Source organism: Hypomesus nipponensis, chromosome 23 (assembly GCF_054491055.1).
Source record: "Hypomesus nipponensis isolate SF chromosome 23, ASM5449105v1, whole genome shotgun sequence".
NCBI lineage: Eukaryota > Metazoa > Chordata > Actinopteri > Osmeriformes > Osmeridae > Hypomesus > Hypomesus nipponensis.
This window is the reverse complement of record NC_140383.1, coordinates 11,435,533-11,455,771: the sequence shown is the minus strand read 5'-3', so window position 1 is coordinate 11,455,771 and position 20,239 is coordinate 11,435,533. Positions and strand designations below refer to the sequence as shown.

Genomic DNA, 20,239 nt, shown 5'->3' with positions numbered 1-20,239 from the left:
TAACTGTCGGAACTGAGACAGCTGGAGCATGTGGTCCTCCTCACTTTCGGTTGGCTATCGGTCAAAGAGGCACGCATATATTCCGACAACAAGTAAACCTTCATATATAGTGTATTTTATAAGTTACATTTGTTCCATGAACTCACTGCAACTCGTTTTTATTGTAAGATCTCTAACTGTCAACGACAGAGATAAGGAGTTATAGGGTTAACTACAGTAGGGCGGAGCTAAATTCTACTCGGCGAACCCTGTAACATGTAAAACACATAATACACTCATGAAAGGCTGCTTTGACGATTGAGCTAGGCAGATTTTGGCACAATGCATAGTGAACTCAAAATTTACGATTATTTAAGCACAGTTGAAATACTGACCTAGATTATATGAGAGGTCGTCTTGTGCCTGGCAATTGGATGACGAACTATTTCATATTAGCGCTCTTAACGGTCCGGTCTCAGTGTGGAATGTTGATGTGAAACAAACGGGGCCGTTTCGGGGCCATCTGACTTCTTTCTTTGGGGAGCCATTTGGGGATACGGAGACATTTTCATGACCACTCTATCCTCGACAGTGAATTTGACTACACTTTAAAAATGGAAGCTTATGAAGGAGCTGGGCCCGGGGAAGGAGTACTAGATTTGTCGCGTTTGAATCTAAGCAGTTTGAGTCTTGACAATGTCAGCGAGGAGCGCAAGCGGGACACCCGGCAGCTGTACCTCACGTTTAACCGACTGACCTCGCTACCCGTGTCTGTCTGCCTCTTTTCCAACCTTGAATTTCTAGACATCAGCAACAACGGGATGTCGGTAATCTGTGAAGACATAACACGGTTGATCAAGCTCAGGACATTAATAGCTAAGAACAATCGTCTTGACGAGTTCTCGCTGCCCAAGGAGTTCGGTTTGATGCAGCTAGAAGTTCTGAACTTCAGTGGAAACAGATTTGAAGTGATGCCGGGGCAGGTTATGAACTTGCAGCGTTTGCAATCGCTTTCTCTTGGGGGAAACAGACTCAAAAGTATACCAGGGGAGATAGAAAATCTAACCAGGTAGGTTTATTATGGATTGGTCCAAGTGTTTGTGGCTGTATTGTTATACTAATCTTCTATCTAACAGTAACTAGCCAATAAAGCCTGTCTTAATGGCTTAAGTAGCAATAATTTGGACAGTGCCGTCCTCGGCGGTGAGAACTCTAGTTTGTGGGCCCGTGTAACAATTAAAGAGTTGTTGGTTGAACTGATGCCCTCTTTCCGTTGGGTTGTTTCCCAGAAACATATTAGCCTACTGCAATATGCTAATCTGGTTGTAGCCTACTGAGCAGCATACTCATGTATACTTTTGGAGCTGCCCTCACAAATCCTGCCAAGTGCTATTGGGAAAGTTGTTAAGTCGTATCTGATTGTAGGCGTGGCCGTCGTTGATACAACTGCCTTGATACAACTGCCTTCAGGGCAGGAAACTGGTTGGCATGACGGTAGCCCAGTCCTAGGAAAAACTGCCTTGGGAAGAACAGGTTGAGTACACATCATTTTATTACGCCATGTCCACTTAACCAGTTGTAGGTCACGGTGACCGATGACTCGATGAGTCAAGTCCCTATAAAGCCGCATTCTATTCCTGGCAGAAACTGTAAACATCGTCTTATCAGGTCAAGTGTTTAGCTGCAAGTTATGGTGACTTTACTGGAGCAAATTTTTGCTACCCTCTCGGTTCTCATACATCAGGCCTATCTCTCTCTGTCTCTTATTCTCATGAAAAACATACATCACACCAAAAAACAAGCAAACATTTAAATATGGCCAAAGCAACAATAAAGTTATAATGATAACATGGACAGGATGACGAATGTTTAGCAAACATTGAGTTGAACAAATTAAGAATAATTAAAACCGTGAAAATGTAATACTAACAACTAGGCTATCCAATATCAAATACTTTATGAAAATAATTTATGAAAGAAGTTTCATGAACATTGTATACAACACGTTTTAAAACTGTTTTCATAGATATTACCAATATAAGATGAGACAGTATAAATAATAATATAAATAATATAAAATAATGATATCTATGAATTGATTCATCTCAATATTTGTCATGCTTGTTTTATATTCCTTAAATATTATTAATCTGTTACAAATGGTTCTGTTTTAAATTTTGGAGTTCTTTTCCTCCCCTAGCATAAAGTGTATTCCGGAACGGTCAATTGTTTGATTTGGTAAAGGGAGGAAAAACTGGGAATTAGATACATTTTTGACTCTTATTTTCCACTTTCTATTTCTCTGTTTGATTTAGATTTTGTTTTTATCCCATTGTTTACAGAGCCTCTTTGGTACTTTATATTTTGTATACCTTTTTCAATTAATAGCTTATGACCAGATAGGCTACTCATATTTTTGTTCGTAGGCTATTTGTCCGTCTTTTGTATTTAAAGGTAATTTGCAAGAAGCGATGTAGTTAGTTTTGATCTTGGATTTCATCATTCCAATTTTCAGTGTAGCCTATATCTATTTCAGTTTTAAGTATAACAGTAGAGTACCATTACCATTTAATGTTAGACTTGATACTTTGAGGTTTTGGGGTGAGATATTTTGGGATCTTGCTTCTTATCTATTGATTTGTTGTTGCAAAGTATTATTGAATTGATTTTTGGACAGCCTGTTGGTGATCATACCAGAACTTTACTGCTCTTCTTAAAACGTGTAATGGGAACAAACCTAGTTTTGCAGAATGTGTTTTGAGAATTTCTCAATGGGATTGTTTAATTTTCAATTTTACAAATTGTAAGTCAAAAGTTTGTATCTCACTTTAACCTGTTATACACTATGATAATGGTCAGGTTGGAACGTATATTTTTTATCAAACTTTTGATTGGAATTTTGACTTTTAAAAATGTTTTTATAGCTCTTCTAACATGTTCTGATAAATATTTAGTTGTTAGGGCAAAACTTCCAGTGTACTGTAGGTGATAGGATGACATGGTCACCTCCACCTCTTTGTTCGTGAGACCAGGGTATGCTGACTATTCTAGTGCTATTGCCAGAAAATGTATGTGTATGTTCAGTAGTGTTGGACTTGAGTGAAGTATTCTGTTCTTTTGTTCCCAACTCTTTCTCTCTTTTTTGCTCGCTGTTTCATTTACACACCCATACAAACAGGTGTCCTAAACAGCTCAGAAAGCATTCTCTATTTTCTTTGCTCCACTTTTCTCTTTTCACACCTCTCTCTCTCTCCCTCACCTATAGTATGACCTGCCTCTAATCCATCTTCCCCCACCCCCTTTCTCTGTTTTCCACACCTCTCTAGCCCATATTCTTTATTTTTTTCTCTTTCTCTCTACTCATCACACATGACCTAGCTCCTATCCTCTGTCCTTCCTCCATCTCTCTTCCTTATACTGTCCAATCACACATGAGCTATTATTTAGCTCTCATCCTGTGTCCTCCCTCTCTCTAACTTCCTCATCTCTATCTACTCATAACAAATAGCCTATTACCTTCATCCCACCCTCTGCCCTCCCCCACGCTCTCTGTTCAGCCCCCTCTTTATCTCTCTCCCCATCACACATGACCAAGCTCTTCTCCTCTGTACTCTCTCCCTCTTCCTTATCCCTTTACCCATCACACATAACATTTGATCGAGCTCCCATCCTTTGTCTTCCATCCCTCTCTATCTCTTCCTCATCCCCCTATATCCATCACACAAGACCTAGTTCCCATCTTTGCTATCCCCCTCACCTTTGACCTAGTTATCGTCCTCCTCTCTTTCTAACAATCATTTTCCAACACACACCAGTTAGCCTAGGTAGGCAGTCTGAAATATTGAAGAAGGGTTCCTTCTGACTCATAAAAAAGGAAGGGCATGTACAAACACCAAGAAGACAGAATGCCTCCCCCTTCCCCAAAACTGTCTCCCCCTTTCCCCACTCCCTCTCTATGTCCGTCACTAGTCATCAGTTTTGTCTGCCGGATGGGCGAACATGCAATAGGCTTACTCCTTTCACTCCCTGTCTCTTCTTGTCTATATACATCTTTTGTAGTACATTGTTATTGCACACTGGTGCAATTTGGGTGATTAATTTGCAGACTTCACACTGAGTAATCTCATTCAGACACACACAAATCTACAGTAACAAACACTCCATTACTTGAGTCACCTGCCAACTTCCGTGGGAGAAAACACACACACACACAGAGCCATGTCATCACCTCCATGCGATATGTGCATAGTGAGGCTTTACTTGGTTTCTTCTCTTTAAAGATGTTCAGTGGCCAGGCACACACACGTCCGCTACCATGAATAATTATGCCGCAAGGCCTCTGATGTCTTTCAACCCGTCTATTGAAACAGAACGTCTCTCCCTGTCTCTGTGTTACTGTATCGGTGCACCAGACCTCATGTTCAGACACGTGAAACTAGTACAATTGAAACTGGGCAGTGGTTCACTTTGTTGTGTTTGACTCTAATCTCGCCCTCACAGTCTGGAGCTGCTCTATCTGGGGGGTAACCAGATCACCTGCATTCCTCCTGAGCTGGCCAACCTGCCTTACCTCAGCTACCTAGTCCTGTGTGACAACCGCATCCAGAGCATTCCCCCACAGCTCACCAGGTAACCATCACACCACCAGCTGCAGCTCACCACATCGCAATCATTGTCTTACACAATCAGCAGTTGCAGTTGACCATATCCTGCAGTTGATCGTAACCAATTGTACAGTTATACTCATTCACTAAGAGACCACCACGTATTTATAATCCAACTAGCCACTCAGGTGCTGGCAACAGGATAAGAGTTAGTGTTTGAATGACCTTGTCTCTGCTGCTCTGTCTCCCAGGCTCCACTCACTGCGTTCCCTGAGTCTTCACAACAACCTACTGACATACCTGCCTCGCGAGATCCTCAGCCTAGTGCGCCTCCATGAGCTCAGTCTCAGAGGAAATCCACTTGTGGTGCGATTTGTCAAGGAGATGACTTATGACCCTCCCTCACTGCTGGAGCTGGCGGCTCGTACTGTCAAGAGCCGGAATGTTCCTTACTCCCCATGCGATCTACCCTCCCACCTCCTGCACTACCTGGATCTGGCAAGCAAATGCCCCAACCCCAAATGTGCCGGTAGGTCCCTCAGACAACACTTTTTGAATGGCACAGTCTCTAAGGATACGTTGTGGAACACACTTACAAATGTATATCAAAAGGGGTCTATGGTGAAGTACTAGCATAGAAATCTTTGTTGAAATGGCTGACAAACTGAATAATGTGGGCTCTCAACACATGTTGGAGTCTGGAGTACTGACTGTCTATCTCTGGCCCGCAGGTGTGTACTTTGACTCGTGTGTGCGCCACATCAAGTTTGTCGACTTCTGTGGGAAGTACCGCCTCCCGCTCATGCACTATCTGTGCTCCCCAGAATGCACCTCTCCCTGCAGCTCAAACCCGCAAAGCGACGCGGAGTCAGAGGACGAAAGCAGCGTTCCTGCTGACCGCCTACAGAGGGTGCTTCTTGGCTAGCAGGAACCAGAACCATAATGGACTTTGGAACCGTGGTGGATCATTTGGACTTTTCAGTACCTGCTCTGTGTATGACACATATTTGCAAACATACACACACACACAGACACACACACACACACACACAGGCAGTGGTGTCATCAGACTGTTTATCAGTGAGTAGCTATTCTGATGAAAAGGGCAAAGGGATTTGGGGAGAGGAAGGAGAGGGGCAGCAGAGACAGGTAGACAGACTATAATGCTGATGGACTTGAGCTGATCCTGCTCTTGGCCAATTGGCCCCCACAAACACAGAGTGTTGTGATCAGCCCCCAGCATAGGGGGGCAGTGCAACACAAAAACCACCTCAGGCTTAGTCTGGCCAGGCATGAAGAGTTTTTCACCACAGGCTCAAGCACATGAACCTGCCTTTGTCAAAGGACAAGACACAGTTTGAGACCTCAAAGTGCTTGAGAACAAAGGTACTGTGACTGATGAATAATGTTCATCTCACCCACAGGATGTCTATATGGGAAATGTTTAAGAACTTCTAATACACGTTTAACCCGACGCACACATACATGCACACACGCGCACACACTCATTGTGAATTGTGGCTCACTTGTTTGTATTTTTGTATTCTGAGGACTTGTTTTCTCTGGCTACAGGCATCTACCGAGATGTATAAACATATGTGCCCAAGACATTGAGTGCATTGGTGGGAATATAACCCTACTGTTCCCTAGAGTGTGTGTGTTCAATGTAAAGAGGAGATACACTAGTAGTTTGTTGATGTTTAGACAACAGGAAAATGTTGATCTATTGTTACAATAACAAATAATAGTGCCTTACTGAATAACTGAACCAACTGAATTAAAATTATATATAAGGATTTTTGCGCCCTGAAATGTGACAATATTAACAAAAACGTCTTGTCATTATCTGAAAGTAATTTTTTTTACCATCCTAACCAGAATTATATGAACATGGAGTAAATGTAACAAATGTACTGTTTTTATACAAACCCAACCTTTAAAAGTCAAAGACTGGTAGCACACAATAATAGTGTGCTAGCAGAAGGCACCTTACTGACTAGATCATAGCACTCATATTGAATAATATCTGTAGAGCTGGACTAATTGGGCACTTTCATAAATATAGAATGTAAAGTATATATTATCAATAATAAATATTGTGATTTTAATATTTTACATGTGTGGTGTCTCCCAATTTGTAAATGAAGGCACGCATCCCAATACACATAATACTTAGGACGATATTGAAGCATTTATTCTATCTTCTGTAAAAATTGATAATTACATTTGGACAACCAACTTTATCATACAATACTTTACCATACTTTTCCCATAATTTCTCTCCGAATAGTCTTTTAATCTGGCTACAGTTTGAACTGTGCTAAAGGGTGTGTTTTAACCATAAAAAACTTTAGAATAATTAAACAGGCAGCTGTGTGTGTGTGTATATGCACACAAACCTAAACAACCATTTTGTTTTACACTTTGGAGCATTGTGCTGGGGTCTGCTTCATTTGCATATGAACATTAAGTTCATTACAGAGGGTGAATGGTAGAGAGCCCTCTTCCCTAACCCAGAACTAACACCCTAGCCCCAAAGCATTTTGCTTCAGAGCATTCTGTCTTGCAGATCTCGTTATAGTCCTTGCCAAGACCAGGCCTGCCAAAGTGACACAAACTCTTCGTCTTTCTCTCTGTTTCTAAGTCCCTTTCTCTATGTTCCATGTTTTGAAATCTCTGGTGCTCCACACAGACTGGGCTGTATTCCTCAGAGCCCAGTTCTCATTCTTCTCATTCACCTGCTTTGTCTGTCTTTGTCAATCTCCCTATCCTCATCTCTTTCTCGCATACAGGCATGATAACATTAAAACGTTTGTTTAATTAGTATTCCGAGAAGTGCCATCAGGCGCTGTGTACTACTTTTTCTGGTATAGAATAGTGTGATATTGGATCAGTGCCATTGACCGCTCTCCTTCCAACAGCAGGTGTCTACATCCCTTTAGTACAGACAACATTTGCCAGGTGGACAGCATGAAGTTATATATGTTACAGTTATAGATTTTAAGGTGTGTTTGACTGAAAAAGAGAGAAGGGCACACGTGTCCTCGTGTGTGAAAGAGACAGGGAGCGCTTGTGTGTGTATAGCTGTGCCCAAACAGAGGATGCTGCAACCTGATACAAACTCTCGAAGCAGCCATGATGAAACTAAAGCAACCGTGAATAGACGGCTCAAGACATCACAACAGAAGTCAAGCACCAGAGCTTATAGATCAAAGAGGAGAACTTTAACTTCGAGATTAAAAGAAATAAGGGGTGTAGAATGAGTTTGAAATGTGGATAACCGGGTCTGTGAGTGTATACACTGGATCCACACAGTACTGTCCAGAGAGAATCTACCGGAACTTTCAATAAAAGGTAAGGAAGCTGTGTGTGCATGTGAGTGTTTGTGTACACATGCAAACTGGACATTTTCTTCTTTCATGTATGTGTGAACGTTTGTGAAGCATCCAGTATGCATAAGAATGCTAAGGAAGCAATGTGACTGTAGCTAAATATGACAGCTACTGTAGGTCTTTGACTAACCTCAAAGTGAAAAATAAATAAACATTACACAGAAGCATAGCCAATCCCAAACCATAGCCGTCCAATGGTCAGTGTTAAGTATTTTGGAGAGAGGTATGTGGGATTGAGCATGGATACAGGAAAGACATGCACAGGCAGACCTGGAAATGCCACAGCAAGGGAGGGATTTCTTCTGGGGCGGATAGGGTGGGGGAGGCTAAGGGGAGTTATTGTATTGTACATGATGCCATGCCTGGAGAACAATTCTTTCCTGCACACCAAAGCCAGTGGATTAGGGAGTGGAATCCTCTGGAACTCTGGCCTACTGTGGAATCAATGCATGACAGGAAGTGGTTCTGCTACTGTATGGCAGGATATGGTGCTGAATAAACACAGATCTGGCCTGAAGGCTTGTTTGTTTTCTTTTTATAGTATTCTTTCCCTTCAAAAAATACACAGCGCTTCATCGTGTAGCAGAGTTGAGCATTGGGGTGTCCAAATGTTTACACATTAAGCAGACTAGTCTCGCAGTGCAACTATTTTAGCCAAGAGACTGACAGTTCCTTTCAGAACCAAGATGATGTCTTCTATTGAGCTTGTTGCTCTTTCAGTCTTATCAATCAACATTTTTTAAACTGTAAAAAAAACCTATGAAGCAAGGCATTTTGCTACTCTCACAGCTTCCTCTCTTATTACACCTTTGTTTACTGTTTCTTCCCACCTTCCTCTCTTTTCTTTCCAACCTTCCCTCTCCTCCTCTCAAAGTTAATCTCTCTCCTTGAGTCGAGATGTTCTATCTGCTCTGCTGAGTTTGTAAATTAAATATTTAGTCCTGTAGTAACCCTAGCACTACTGAAGGCCATCTGCTCTTAGGCCATCTGCTTTCAGGCCATCCCACCTTCAACCTGATCTTTGAGGAACCTGATATGGGACTACGGGAAGGAGAACTGAAGCCTCACAGCGTCAGCGAGGCCCTATAACTCCCTGACAGCTGACCTCTGTCAGTTTAAGTGACTGAGCTCAGAAGGTAGGGGTGTGGTGCTATTGGGATTCACCAGCTGTAGGATCAGGTCAGAAGTTTGATTAATCTATATGTAATCAGTTTAGGGCCCAATTCTTACTTCCTGTTCCTTCAATGTCAGTAGATGACCTAACTTTCATTGTACATCTATAGCTCCTAGAATTTGTGGTCAATTTCTCGGATATCTTTCTAGTGAGAGCTATTATTAGTGTCACCTATTTTTTACTCTATTTATCTTTCCCTCTCTGAGATTGTTTTGGATCACAAGTCATATTGAGGGACATCAGACCTTCAGATCTGGAAGACACAATTCAATTTAGATCAGCTCACAACGCCATCTGCTGGGGGGTGCTGGGGGAAGACAAACTGTGTATGTGTATGTATACACATTTGTACGGATCCATAATTGGAGCTTTTCTCCCTTTTGCGTCTATATTTTGCCCACCTGCAGTCATTTAGAAAATGTACAGAGTCAAATGCACTCAGACATAAGACTGCATTCAAATGCTACACGGAGTCCATAAAAATACACTATAGGCATACCAGTTTACACAGAGGGCCTATTGAACACACACACACACCCATGCACATCTCTCATGCCTTTCCAGCATGTAGATCTGTTTGAGACCTAGGTCTGTTAACAACCACACACACGTGTACAAACGGGGTATCTGTGTGTGTGTGATAGGGACCAAACTTCTGACTATTCCTCAACTTTTTTTCTTGATCTCTCACTCCTCCCAGCTCTTGTCCTTCCTCAGTTGATGACACTCCCTTGTCAGGAATGATCACATGCATGCTGGCTCACAACGTAAATCCCCATAACGTTTTAATTACACCTTCATGCAGCTTCAAGAACCCTGACATCAAGAAACTGTGTACCTATGATTTGTTTCGCTTTGCTTAAAATCTAGGCCTATTCACATCATGATTATTATCAACCTTCATCTGTCTATCGACCTATTCATGTAAAACAACATGTTTCTTTTTCCTTTGCACTGCGCCAATAATGTCATATTATTTATTTTCACAAAGACTGCAGCCTCTCCTATGTTACACCCTGTCCCACGCGCCACCCTGTCCCCAGAGACAACAGCACCTGTCCTTTGAGGCGTCAAGTCAATGCCATGTGAGCTTGTGCTTTTTGGTCTTGCTTAAGTCTTTAGCGTGTGTTGTGAAATGATGGACGCAACAGGGTCAGTCAAAGCCTCCGTTTACAATATATGTGGGGCTTGCGGGTGCACATAGTTTGAATACGGTTATCCAAATATGTACCGGTGTTGTAACTTTTTATGCTACTGATTTTGCAGCCTTAGCGCAAATACCCATTCTGACGCTTTCTTTTGTCCTCAATAAACTAGATAGGGTATGGCCAGGCCATAACGCCACGTTAACAAGCTAACAACTAATTACAACAATAAGTCAATTCAACATTATTTTTAGATATTTTGAGAATATAACAACTTCGAAGCTCACATCCCATTCGCTATTCAACTCGCCACCTCAGGCTTCGGCTGACAGTTGGCCTATGCATGGTTGATCATTTTGTTCGTGAAAATCTTGATATTTATTTGGGGACAATGGCATAGCTGGATAGCTACCTAGTATTGTTGTTACAGTCACTTTCAAATGATATGGACTGTTTGTCAACCGTATACGCAATGTTATTGTCTTTTAATCATGCTTCCATAATGTCAGCTTTCTGGTTCATAGCCGAGCCGTAGGGTTCTGTAAGGTGAGCGGACTACAAATATCTGAGCTGGCATCATGGCTCATGAAAAACTTGACGAAAATATAAATTAATTCCCCTAAATGTTTATCTTTGGCAAGTGACCATGGTAGTAATGGCATAATTCCTGATAATGTTGGACATATCACTTACTTATTGTTTTTTGCCACCTACACTACTCCCATAGTTAAACAATAAGCCACATATGTAGGCCCTACGTTACTTTTGAATCTATCTTCATCAATAATAGCCTAGTAATAATAGGCTAGGCTACACTTTAATGTGATGTCAGTTGTGTGTTTCTAGTGTGAAAATGTAGCTGCACAAATATTTGAGCGTAATGGCCTGGCCTGGCAATGTCCTATGTAGTTTATTGAGGACAAAGGAAAGCGTCAGAATGGGTATTTGCGCTAAGGCTGCAAAAGCAGTAGCATAAAACGTCAGAACACCGGTACCACATATTTGGATAACCGTATTCAAACTATGCGCACCCGCAAGCCTCACATTCGCGCAGGCCACTTATTTGACACACACCTCCGTAGTCATTGTCTCGCAACCTCCCACTCACTCCGTTTTCATGATATCATAGCAATTTTCTCTCTCTCATGACACCGGTTGAGAAACGAAAACCCGGCATTAGAAAACTTCACACTACTTGTTGAATTAAGAAAACCGGTTTGCGATAGGATTCTGTTGCCCTATTGAACTTTAATTGTTGCTGAATAGTTTGTAGAATACTTTTAATCTTTGAGACTCGCGCAGTGGAGCGATGGCATCAGCGAGGCGCATGGACTCATCGCGCGCTCTTCTGGCATCGATAGTGGCTTTGAAACCCAGATGAACCAGGTTTGTTTTATAGCCTACTTTTCAGTTTGATTTGTTATCATTAAGAAACAGCAATGTGTGTTGGTAAACATGTAGATATGCTAACACATCATAATGGATAGCGTACCAGTTTGATGTTTCCCAATTGTCACCCATTACCCAGCCTACAATTCTGACATAAAACAAATACCCTAACGACAAACAATCATATTAATAATATAATTTCAGTTTTGGCAATATCAAATCTAGTCAAACCGTAGATTTCTTTTATTTTATAACATTTTACTATTAGCCTTCATTTAAATTTCAAATGAACCCCATAAAGATAGCCTTCTATGACGTGTTCGATTCAGAGGCGGTTCCTACACAGATTATGCCCAAGTTTACTTAAAGGCCTTGTATGGCAAAGTGTTAGTAGCCTATTATTGTGTTGTATTTAAAAGTATGTTGTTATGGGCTACAAATAGGCTCTAGCCTATACTTTCATTTACACAGCCTACTTCTAGTTGTAGGTTATGTGCCCCATATTGGAAGTAATAATAATGTAGGTCCATAGCTCGCAGAGTGCCATGTGGTAGTTTCAATCGTGTCTTTGTTGGCTCGAAGTGAAGGCATGAAGTGCCAATAACGAAATTCTAAAACTTGATCAGCTTAGAATACATTGCTAAACGGATTATGGACCGAGCAGGAATGTTTCAATATTGGTCCTGGAAAACACTAGTCGCGCTTTGTGCAGGCACCTTATGCACGCGGTTGAGCCGCGCTGCTCCCCCGCTACACTTCTCTAATCTTGAAAGGAGGATTATGCAGGAGAAATTGACATGACAATAAATGGATTAAACTCAATTTCTGATAAAAGAGGTTTTGTGAGTGGTAGTAGCATAGTCTAGGTTACAACGTGGAATTGTCAACGTTGTTGTGTCTGTTTGAGAGTGATTGCCCTGTGGGCTTCAATACTGTAGCAACAGTGGTGGCTTTCAGATAACTGATTTTATGCTATAATAGTTAAGAATATAGGCCAACATACCACAAGCAGCTGAGGAATTACTTGTGGTTACCGTGGCTTCTAAAGACAGACGGAGACACACCTTACCATGAGCACTGTCAAAACATGTTCTCCTCTATGACCTACCTTGGCATGTCCCACCATCATGTTCATCTGGGAATGACCCCCCCCTGGCTAGGTGGGGAACAATCTTTGGTGGCCCAGCACAGTGGAGGAGATTTGTTCATAGTTCAAAACCTATAGAGAGGAAATACCTCTTTTGACCGGCAGTACCAGCAGGAAACCTGTGAAGCTGGTAAAGTTGTGATCTAAACTTGGAAAGTGACGAAAGGATGAAAGGAAGTCACTACAGGCATTTCCAGCCATTTCCAGGCACCCGGAAAGGAACTGCAAGCATTGTCTCTTTAGATTTCCACTGCAAACGAACTCATGAATGCAGAGCATTTGGCACCGCTTACAATGTAGCCTTAATTCGGACCAAATTGTTATTGTAAGCCTAGTTAGGTTACTGAAGATTATGTAGACCTGTTATAGTTCCATCATTGATGCAAGAGTATTCATTTCTCGAAGGTTTAATGTTTCATTACTCAGGCAGATTGAAAACACTTGCATGTTGAAATGTCTTTGTGACAAAATATTGCCCTCCTATTTCAAGCAAGATCTCATTGGTGTAGTGCTGTAGAATTGAGGTTGGCGGCTCGAATCTCACCATTGTCACACAGCTGTCTAAAAAACATGATAAACTGTCTCACTGCCAAAAGCTGTCGTAAGTAATCTACTACCAATTCTGGGATGATGTGAAGTGGAACCCCCAAAGGGAGTCTCAGTCTGTCCCCAGACAGTCATGTGGTGATGAGACACACACACTGACTGGTGTAAATAGTAGTGCTGTAAGTAGTAGATGAGTCAGAGTGCAGAACTAAAGATGACAACTCGGTGCACAATGACATCACAGTCCTGGGAAGGTAATTGAGCCAGCGACATGTCAGAGCAGTGAGTGTTCTGCCTCATAAAAATGCCTCAGTAGAATGGTGTTGGTAGTCTTTCTGGGTCACTGTATCTCTATTTGTCGGGGAGCTGAATTGATTTTAAACTGATAGTAGTAGTAACATTATGATAGTCCTGACAGAATGTGTTTGCACACACATCGATATAATTTGTTATTCAACCATATGGCAGATATGTTGGTATAGCTTTGTTAACTGCAGCTCATACCCTTTTTATATATTATACAACTTCAACAACATAGCATACCGTCAACACTACTGTTTTCACTACTGTCTTTTTACAAATAGGATTATTTTGTAATTGTGCACACAGAGTTACCTGAACACTTGAATCCTTTGGATCAAGTATTCAAGAACTGAATTGAACCTTTTACTTTGTCTCTTTCCGTTTCTGTGTCTCTCTGTCTGTGCCTCCTCTTTATTTAGTTTGGTCATATACAGCCATGGACAAAAGTATTAGGAGCGACATACATTTTGTGTTTGCAAAGCTTGCTGGGCCTTAGCATAAAATTACTGCACAGGGGAAAGTGTGAACTAGTTTTAGCCAGGTGAAATCACTATCATTCTGATTGGATTTTAAGAGCAGATGACTGCTGTAAAACAGGGGACTATTTGCATATATTGAAAATGTTCCAGTATTCCAGTATTCTATAGAAACATGTGAAAACATTTTCCTCAAATACTGAACCAGCAAACTTTGCAAAACACCACATTTGTCATTGGCAAAACTTATGGCCACGACTGTACCATCAGTATGTTTCACACGCCTCTAGTCAAACGTCTGTTTAGTCCAACTCACATACTTCTGTGTATTTATCAGCATCTTTCCATCCTCCATGTCATGCCAGGGACATTGTTAATGAATCCATGTTAGTGTGCAAGCTTCTTTCAAAAATGACTCTGGTTCACGTGGAGGTTTGCAACAGCACCACATTGTGGTGAATCAAGGCAGGAGTCTATTCAGCGATTTGGGGACACTTTCACTGTGCAGTAGAAGATCAGCTCATGCAACACTAGTCTAGCAACATGATGTCTGGGTTACTCATCTGTTTTAGAGGGAGAAAATGTGTCAGTGTTTTGTGCTGTTGTTCATTGTAGCTGTGTATTTGTGTTTCCTCAGAATGTGTGTGTGAGAACCTGGTCCAATCATGGAGTCAGAGCTTAACTGCAGCTCTTACTGTGACTCCCAATACTGCCTCATCCATCCTGGAGTCAACACACAGGAGGGTCTGGACATACTGCAGAGGCTCTGCACCCTGACCAAGGTAAATAGTATACACACGCACTCAAGAAATACAACACAGATTCCTTCAAAACATATTTATTACATTAACTACAGTAGGAAGATCTGAAAAATGTACACTCTTCTCTAGATACTACTGTAAATAATACAAACTAAAGTATGTTCCTTGAGAGGGGGAGTCTCAGGTGCGATTGACAGGGGAGATAATCAATGGGGCCGAATTGACTCCTCCTTTATTCCGATGGGGGTTGAAGTAGGGCAAGAGTTTCTCAGCGAAGGAGTAGCCTGTGAAGGAGTAGATATGAGAGCAACATTCCACATCATAGAAGGACACCTGCCCCTCCTCCCAGTCTACATATACCCCCACTGTCTCGGGCTTGTCTATCAGAGGAAGGGGCACAGGGGTGGGGGTGAGGGCCCAATAGTCTTTACCGTTCCTCAGGCCCAGAGTCCAATACCCACTCTCTGGGCTCAAGGTGTTCCCCCCCTTCCGGTTGACTGACTCCTTCCCCACCCCAACATCCCACTCCACCTTGCCTTTCACCTGCACCTCAAAGTAGAACCTCCCAGAAGAGAAGCCCTGCCTGCCCAGCACGCTGATGCCTGGGAAGAACCTGGCAGGGCCGTCAAGGAGCGTAAGTGTTTTGTCTCCGTGTCGGACCTGCTTGCCATTGTCGGAAAGGAACAGTTTGGGGTGGGCGGTGTCGGGGTCCAAGGTCACATCTACCTCACATTCCTGGGCCCTCCCCAGTTCTATGCCACACAGCCTCTTCACCTCCACCCGCACAGCCTCCTCCAGCTGGAGGGTAGCCCTGCGCACCGCTCTCCTCACCGTACCTACAAACAAGACGCCGTGCACCCCCACCCCCGACCACTCCCTGCTGTGCGGTGGGCTGCCTGGCCTTTGGAGCTTGTGGAGCAGGTAGAGGTGGTCCTCTGTGTGGGAGAGCTGCTCGAGCTCAGTGCTCCTCCTCTGGAGCTCAGCGATCTCCTGCTCCAGGTCTTTGACAAGCTCCTCAGCCCTCCTCTGCGCTGCTTCCTTCTTCTCCTGGATCGCTTTCAGAAGGTCCGCCTGGCTCTTTAGGAGGCATTGCACCAGAGCGGAGAACACCTCAAGACTCTCCTCTGCTTCCTTCTCCGCGTTCCTCTCGCTGAGCCGGACCGTCTTTCGGATGTCTCTCACCTGCTGCTGGCGGCTTTGGATCATGTTCCGCACCTCTGCTTCAGCCTGTCCCAACTGAGCGCTCCTCAGCCTGCTCTCCTCCTCCAGGGTCACCGTGCAGTGGCCCCTGTGCTCTCTCCTGGCACATACCTGGCACAGATAAGTCTGGTCCGTTTGGCAGAACAGCTCCAAAAGCCGCTCGTGCTTGTGACACATCCTGTCCGCCATGGTCAGTAACGGGCTAATGAGCTGGTGCTTCTTGAAAGAGGGCAGCACCAGGTGAGGCTCCAGGTGGGTCTCACAGTAGGAAGCCAGGCAGTCCAGACAGGAGCTCAGGGCCCTGACCCTGCTTCCTGTGCACACGTCACAGGCCACCTCCCCAGTCTGGGCTGGGGTCTGGTCCCGGGGAGGACCAGAGGACCTCAGCTCCACAGACCTCTGGAACTGGGAGGCCATCTCTGATACGAAGGTGTTGACTTTGAGCTCGGGTCGTCTGTAAAACTTCTGCTTACACATGGGACACTGGCAGACGCAGGAGGTGGTCCAGTAGCCCTGCAGGCAGTTCTTGCAGAAGTTGTGCCCGCATGGGGTGGTGACGGGCTGGGAGAAGACATCCAAACAGATAGGGCACAGGAAGGACTCCTCCGACAACAGAGCTCCAGCCAAAGCCATGACTGGGAACACAGCCAGGAACATAACAGATGCATCACTAATCTTAATGGAGTCAGCTGGTGGATAAAAAAAAAACATTCTCACTGTCTTTCCCTTGGTTCCTCAACTTCTATCTTTATCTTCCAGTCTCTCTCTTTAGATCTGTTTTAAGCTGCTCTGGGCACTTTTCACAGCCATACCCAACTTGTCATCCCAACGTGATTAAACATCAGTAACAGAAGCCATATGGTGTTATGTTTCATTGAGACATGTACATTATGTGCGGCTGATAGGGAGTTTACATGCTGGGAAAGACTCATACTGACTAACAATAGAGGGAGAGAGAGGTTGGCAGGAAGACTTCACCATCTGTCATAGCATATCATTCACTCTACAACAGTCTACAGGGGTATACACAGTTAACTGTCTAGCACTATAACACGAGCATAACACAAATACACACAGTAGAAATGTACTATATTCTAGGGGCACCGTGCCCTGGTGGTTCACCCTATAGAGCGCGTACTGCTTGGGCTAAGGCCTTAATGCAGAGGCCCGGGTTCAATTCCGGCACAGGCCATTCTCTGCATGTTTTCCCGATCCCCTCCCGCCCTCCCCGGCACACCCTGTCACTGTTTTTGTCATACATATAAAGCAGGAAAAGGCCCATGTTAACTAGGTTTTTAGAAAGTCTAAATATTTGTCAAATCAAATAACTCCAATAAAGGAACTAATAACTAGGAACTAATAAAGGAACTTAACTCACCTATGTGTGTTTCGAATGACCACAGCAGTGCAAGAGGGTTGAAGAAAAGCTTTTAGAGAGGGGCTCTCGGCGGTTAGTTTCTATTTAGAAAGTGACAGCATGCCTATCCCTGCCTCATATTTATGGACCGGGTCACTCCAACCCCCCTTTTAAAGGGACAGTTAAGTTCCTAATGTTCCTGGATATGAACACAGACACATTAACCCTTTAACAAAGTGTGTGCTTGTGCTATTATTGTGTGTGTGTGTGTGTGTGTGTGTGTGTGTGTGTTTGGGTGTAGCCGGCAGAGGAGCAGCCGAGAAGGTCGCTCTCTCCAGTGTTGTGTGCCGTGGTCTGGACCCTGCTCTCCTCTGGCATCCTCCTGGCATTCTGTTTCCTGCTCTTCACCCTACGCTTTAAGAACAATAGGTAGGTTCACACACACACACACACACACACACACCTGAGAATGCTGACTCTTGACACTTGAGTGTGCTGACGGTGTTTTGTGTGTACTCTCTCAGAATAGTGAAGATGTCCAGTCCTAACCTGAATGTTCTGACTCTGTGTGGGAGTGTCCTCACGTACATCAGTGGCTTCTTATTTGCAATCGAAGAACATGCACATCCGCAATCAGGCGGAGGGGCCAGAGCTGTGCTACAGGTAAACCCATATATTCTGGTGGTGACTCACTCACTAACTCACTCGCTCACTCATCACTCACTAACTAACTCACTCACTCACTAAACAATAACTCACTCATTCACTCACCCCACTCACTATACACTGACTCACTAACTCATTCACTCACTGACTCACTAACTCATTAATTAACCATGTCTAATGGATGGCTGGGTTTCCGGTTCCTGGTTCCTGTATGTGATGGGTGTATCTGTTGACCTGCTACGTGGTGTATGTCCTAGGCTAGGCTGTGGACCCTGTGTATCGGCAGCACACTGGTGTTTGGGCCTATCCTGGGGAAGACGTGGAGGCTCTACAGAGTCTTCACACAGAGGGTGCCCGACAAGAGAGTGGTACGCTGACTACTCCTCACTCTGTGTATTTGGGTGTGTGTGTATTTGGGTGTGTGTGTATTTGGGTGTGTGTGCGTGTATTTGTGTGTGTGTGTGTGTGTATTTAGGTGTGTCGCTCCTCTCACTCTGGTTGTGTTCCAGATCATCAGGGACATTCAGCTGATGGGGCTGGTAGGTCTGCTGATCCTTGTGAACATCTTGGTTCTGTCGGCCTGGAATCTGTCCGACCCAGTTCAATGCTCTCGCTCCACTGGTGCTGTGGTCAAGGTAACCAAGATACCATCTGTTTGATCTTGTCGTGTTTTTTTTAATTTACTACCACATTATACCATGTCAAACATCAGATGGAAATCTAACGTTTCATTTCCCAATGTGTTTGTGTGTCTGTGTGTGTGTGTGTTCTGTGTATTTCTTTGTTGTTAGGTGTTGGAGAAGGACGTGTCATACTCTCTATTTCAGACAGACTCTTGTTCTTCTGTCTACTCAGACCTATGGATCATTCTTCTTGCTGTGTTGAAGGTAATAATACAATACACGGTGCCTAAATACATGTATGTTTCAGATATTCCATTACTTCTCATGACGTCATGACATCATTGCCTCTTCTCAACTCTCCAGGGTAGTCTCTTGCTATATGGGACATATTTGGCTGGTCTGACTAGTAATGTCAGCCTGCCTCCAGTTAACCAGTCCCCCACCATTATCACAGCGGTAAGCCTAGTGACCCTCTCCATGGCCGTGGCTCTGCCTGTCTGCCGTTACCTCCACGCCTGGCCCAACCTGGTCTACAGTGTGGTGGCTGGAGCCATCTTCATCTGCACCTTTGCCACCAACTGTCTGCTGTTTGTGCCTCAGGTAAGAGAGGCCATACAGTGTCAGTCTGGTTCGGCCACATATCAATCCGCTGTGAGGGGAGGCAAAATGGCGAGAGGGTGTTGAGAGAGGATACTGAAAGAAAGAGAGGGAAGGAGACAGAATAAAGAAGGAAGGGGGTTGGGGGGGGGGGGGGAGACCGGAAGAGGAAAGGGGGAGTGGGGTGTGCAACATGATACAGAGAGAGAAAGGGGGTGGGGTATGGAAGGAAACAGAAAGAGATCACATTTGGGTGATTTCATTTGGAGACAAAACTCTCTCTTAGAAGAGCGGGGGCTAAGACAGCGGCTCTTTTGTCGGAGAGACCAAATACTAGCTCATTGAGAGGAAAACAGAAAGGACGCCTGTCTGACAGCCGTCATTCTACCCAGACGGACAGACCCCGGCCCCTCTGGCTTACACTGAGTGCGTATGTGTGCATCGATGTTCCTGCCCTTTTTTTCCAAGGGTATGTGACTCACACATAGGTTGTTGATGAGTCAACAGCATGCAAGCTGTGCAAGCCACCTTAATGACACTGTGTTGGTTTCTGCTAGGATGTGGTGGGAGGGGTGGTTTGCTGATGTAAGGATGAAGGAATGCTTCTCCAGAAGACAGAAACAATTATCTGAACAGTGAGAAACACATACTAGCCTACACCCGGTGTTCTGGTCAGCACCTATAATATATCCACTGTAATTGTCCAACCATTGTCCTACACCCCTCTACTACAACCCCTTCTCCCCAAATCCTTCCACAGCTGACCCAGTGGCGCAGGTTCAAGGAGGAGAACAACAGTCCCAGTCAGATGGCCAGGTACCTCATTCTATCACAAAGCAGCACTACAGATACATTGTGGCTCCATAGACCCTGACACTGG

At 43.9% G+C, this 20,239-nt stretch overlaps 3 protein-coding genes across 6 annotated transcripts in view; 2 read left to right on the top strand and 1 right to left on the bottom strand.

The window, feature by feature from the left end:
* The first annotated feature begins 270 nt into the window (after positions 1 to 270).
* Positions 271 to 6,698, top strand: LOC146234227 (leucine-rich repeat-containing protein 58-like). The gene is made up of 4 exons (XM_084688785.1): positions 271 to 1,048; positions 4,480 to 4,608; positions 4,835 to 5,112; positions 5,315 to 6,698. The coding sequence occupies exons 1-4, from the start codon at positions 594 to 596 to the stop codon at positions 5,506 to 5,508; spliced, it is 1,056 nt and encodes a 351-aa protein (XP_084544911.1). The 5' UTR covers positions 271 to 593; the 3' UTR covers positions 5,509 to 6,698.
* A 4,754-nt stretch (positions 6,699 to 11,452) lies between these two features.
* Positions 11,453 to 20,239, top strand: part of gpr156 (G protein-coupled receptor 156) — a 12,311-nt gene continuing 3,524 nt past the window's right edge. The window contains exons 1-9 of the mRNA XM_084689702.1: positions 11,453 to 11,680; positions 14,793 to 14,937; positions 17,775 to 17,902; positions 17,998 to 18,136; positions 18,397 to 18,507; positions 18,649 to 18,774; positions 18,931 to 19,026; positions 19,126 to 19,362; positions 20,120 to 20,175. Of these exons, the coding sequence (XP_084545828.1) occupies positions 14,821 to 14,937; positions 17,775 to 17,902; positions 17,998 to 18,136; positions 18,397 to 18,507; positions 18,649 to 18,774; positions 18,931 to 19,026; positions 19,126 to 19,362; positions 20,120 to 20,175 (1,010 nt within the window). The 5' untranslated portion in view covers positions 11,453 to 11,680; positions 14,793 to 14,820. The remainder of the gene's footprint in view (positions 11,681 to 14,792; positions 14,938 to 17,774; positions 17,903 to 17,997; positions 18,137 to 18,396; positions 18,508 to 18,648; positions 18,775 to 18,930; positions 19,027 to 19,125; positions 19,363 to 20,119; positions 20,176 to 20,239) is intronic.
* Positions 14,978 to 20,239, bottom strand: part of LOC146234225 (zinc finger protein RFP-like) — an 11,493-nt gene continuing 6,231 nt past the window's right edge. Inside the window, exons 1-2 of one of the 4 annotated variants that reach the window (XM_084689692.1) lie at positions 17,495 to 17,612; positions 14,978 to 16,805 (exon numbers count right to left, since the gene is read on the bottom strand). In XM_084689692.1, the coding sequence (XP_084545818.1) occupies positions 15,097 to 16,773 (1,677 nt within the window). In that variant the 5' untranslated portion in view covers positions 16,774 to 16,805; positions 17,495 to 17,612 and the 3' untranslated portion in view covers positions 14,978 to 15,096. Of the gene's footprint in view, positions 16,806 to 17,494; positions 17,613 to 20,239 lie in introns of those variants that run through there. The other 3 variants (XM_084689694.1, XM_084689695.1, XM_084689693.1) reach the window with 3 other exon arrangements.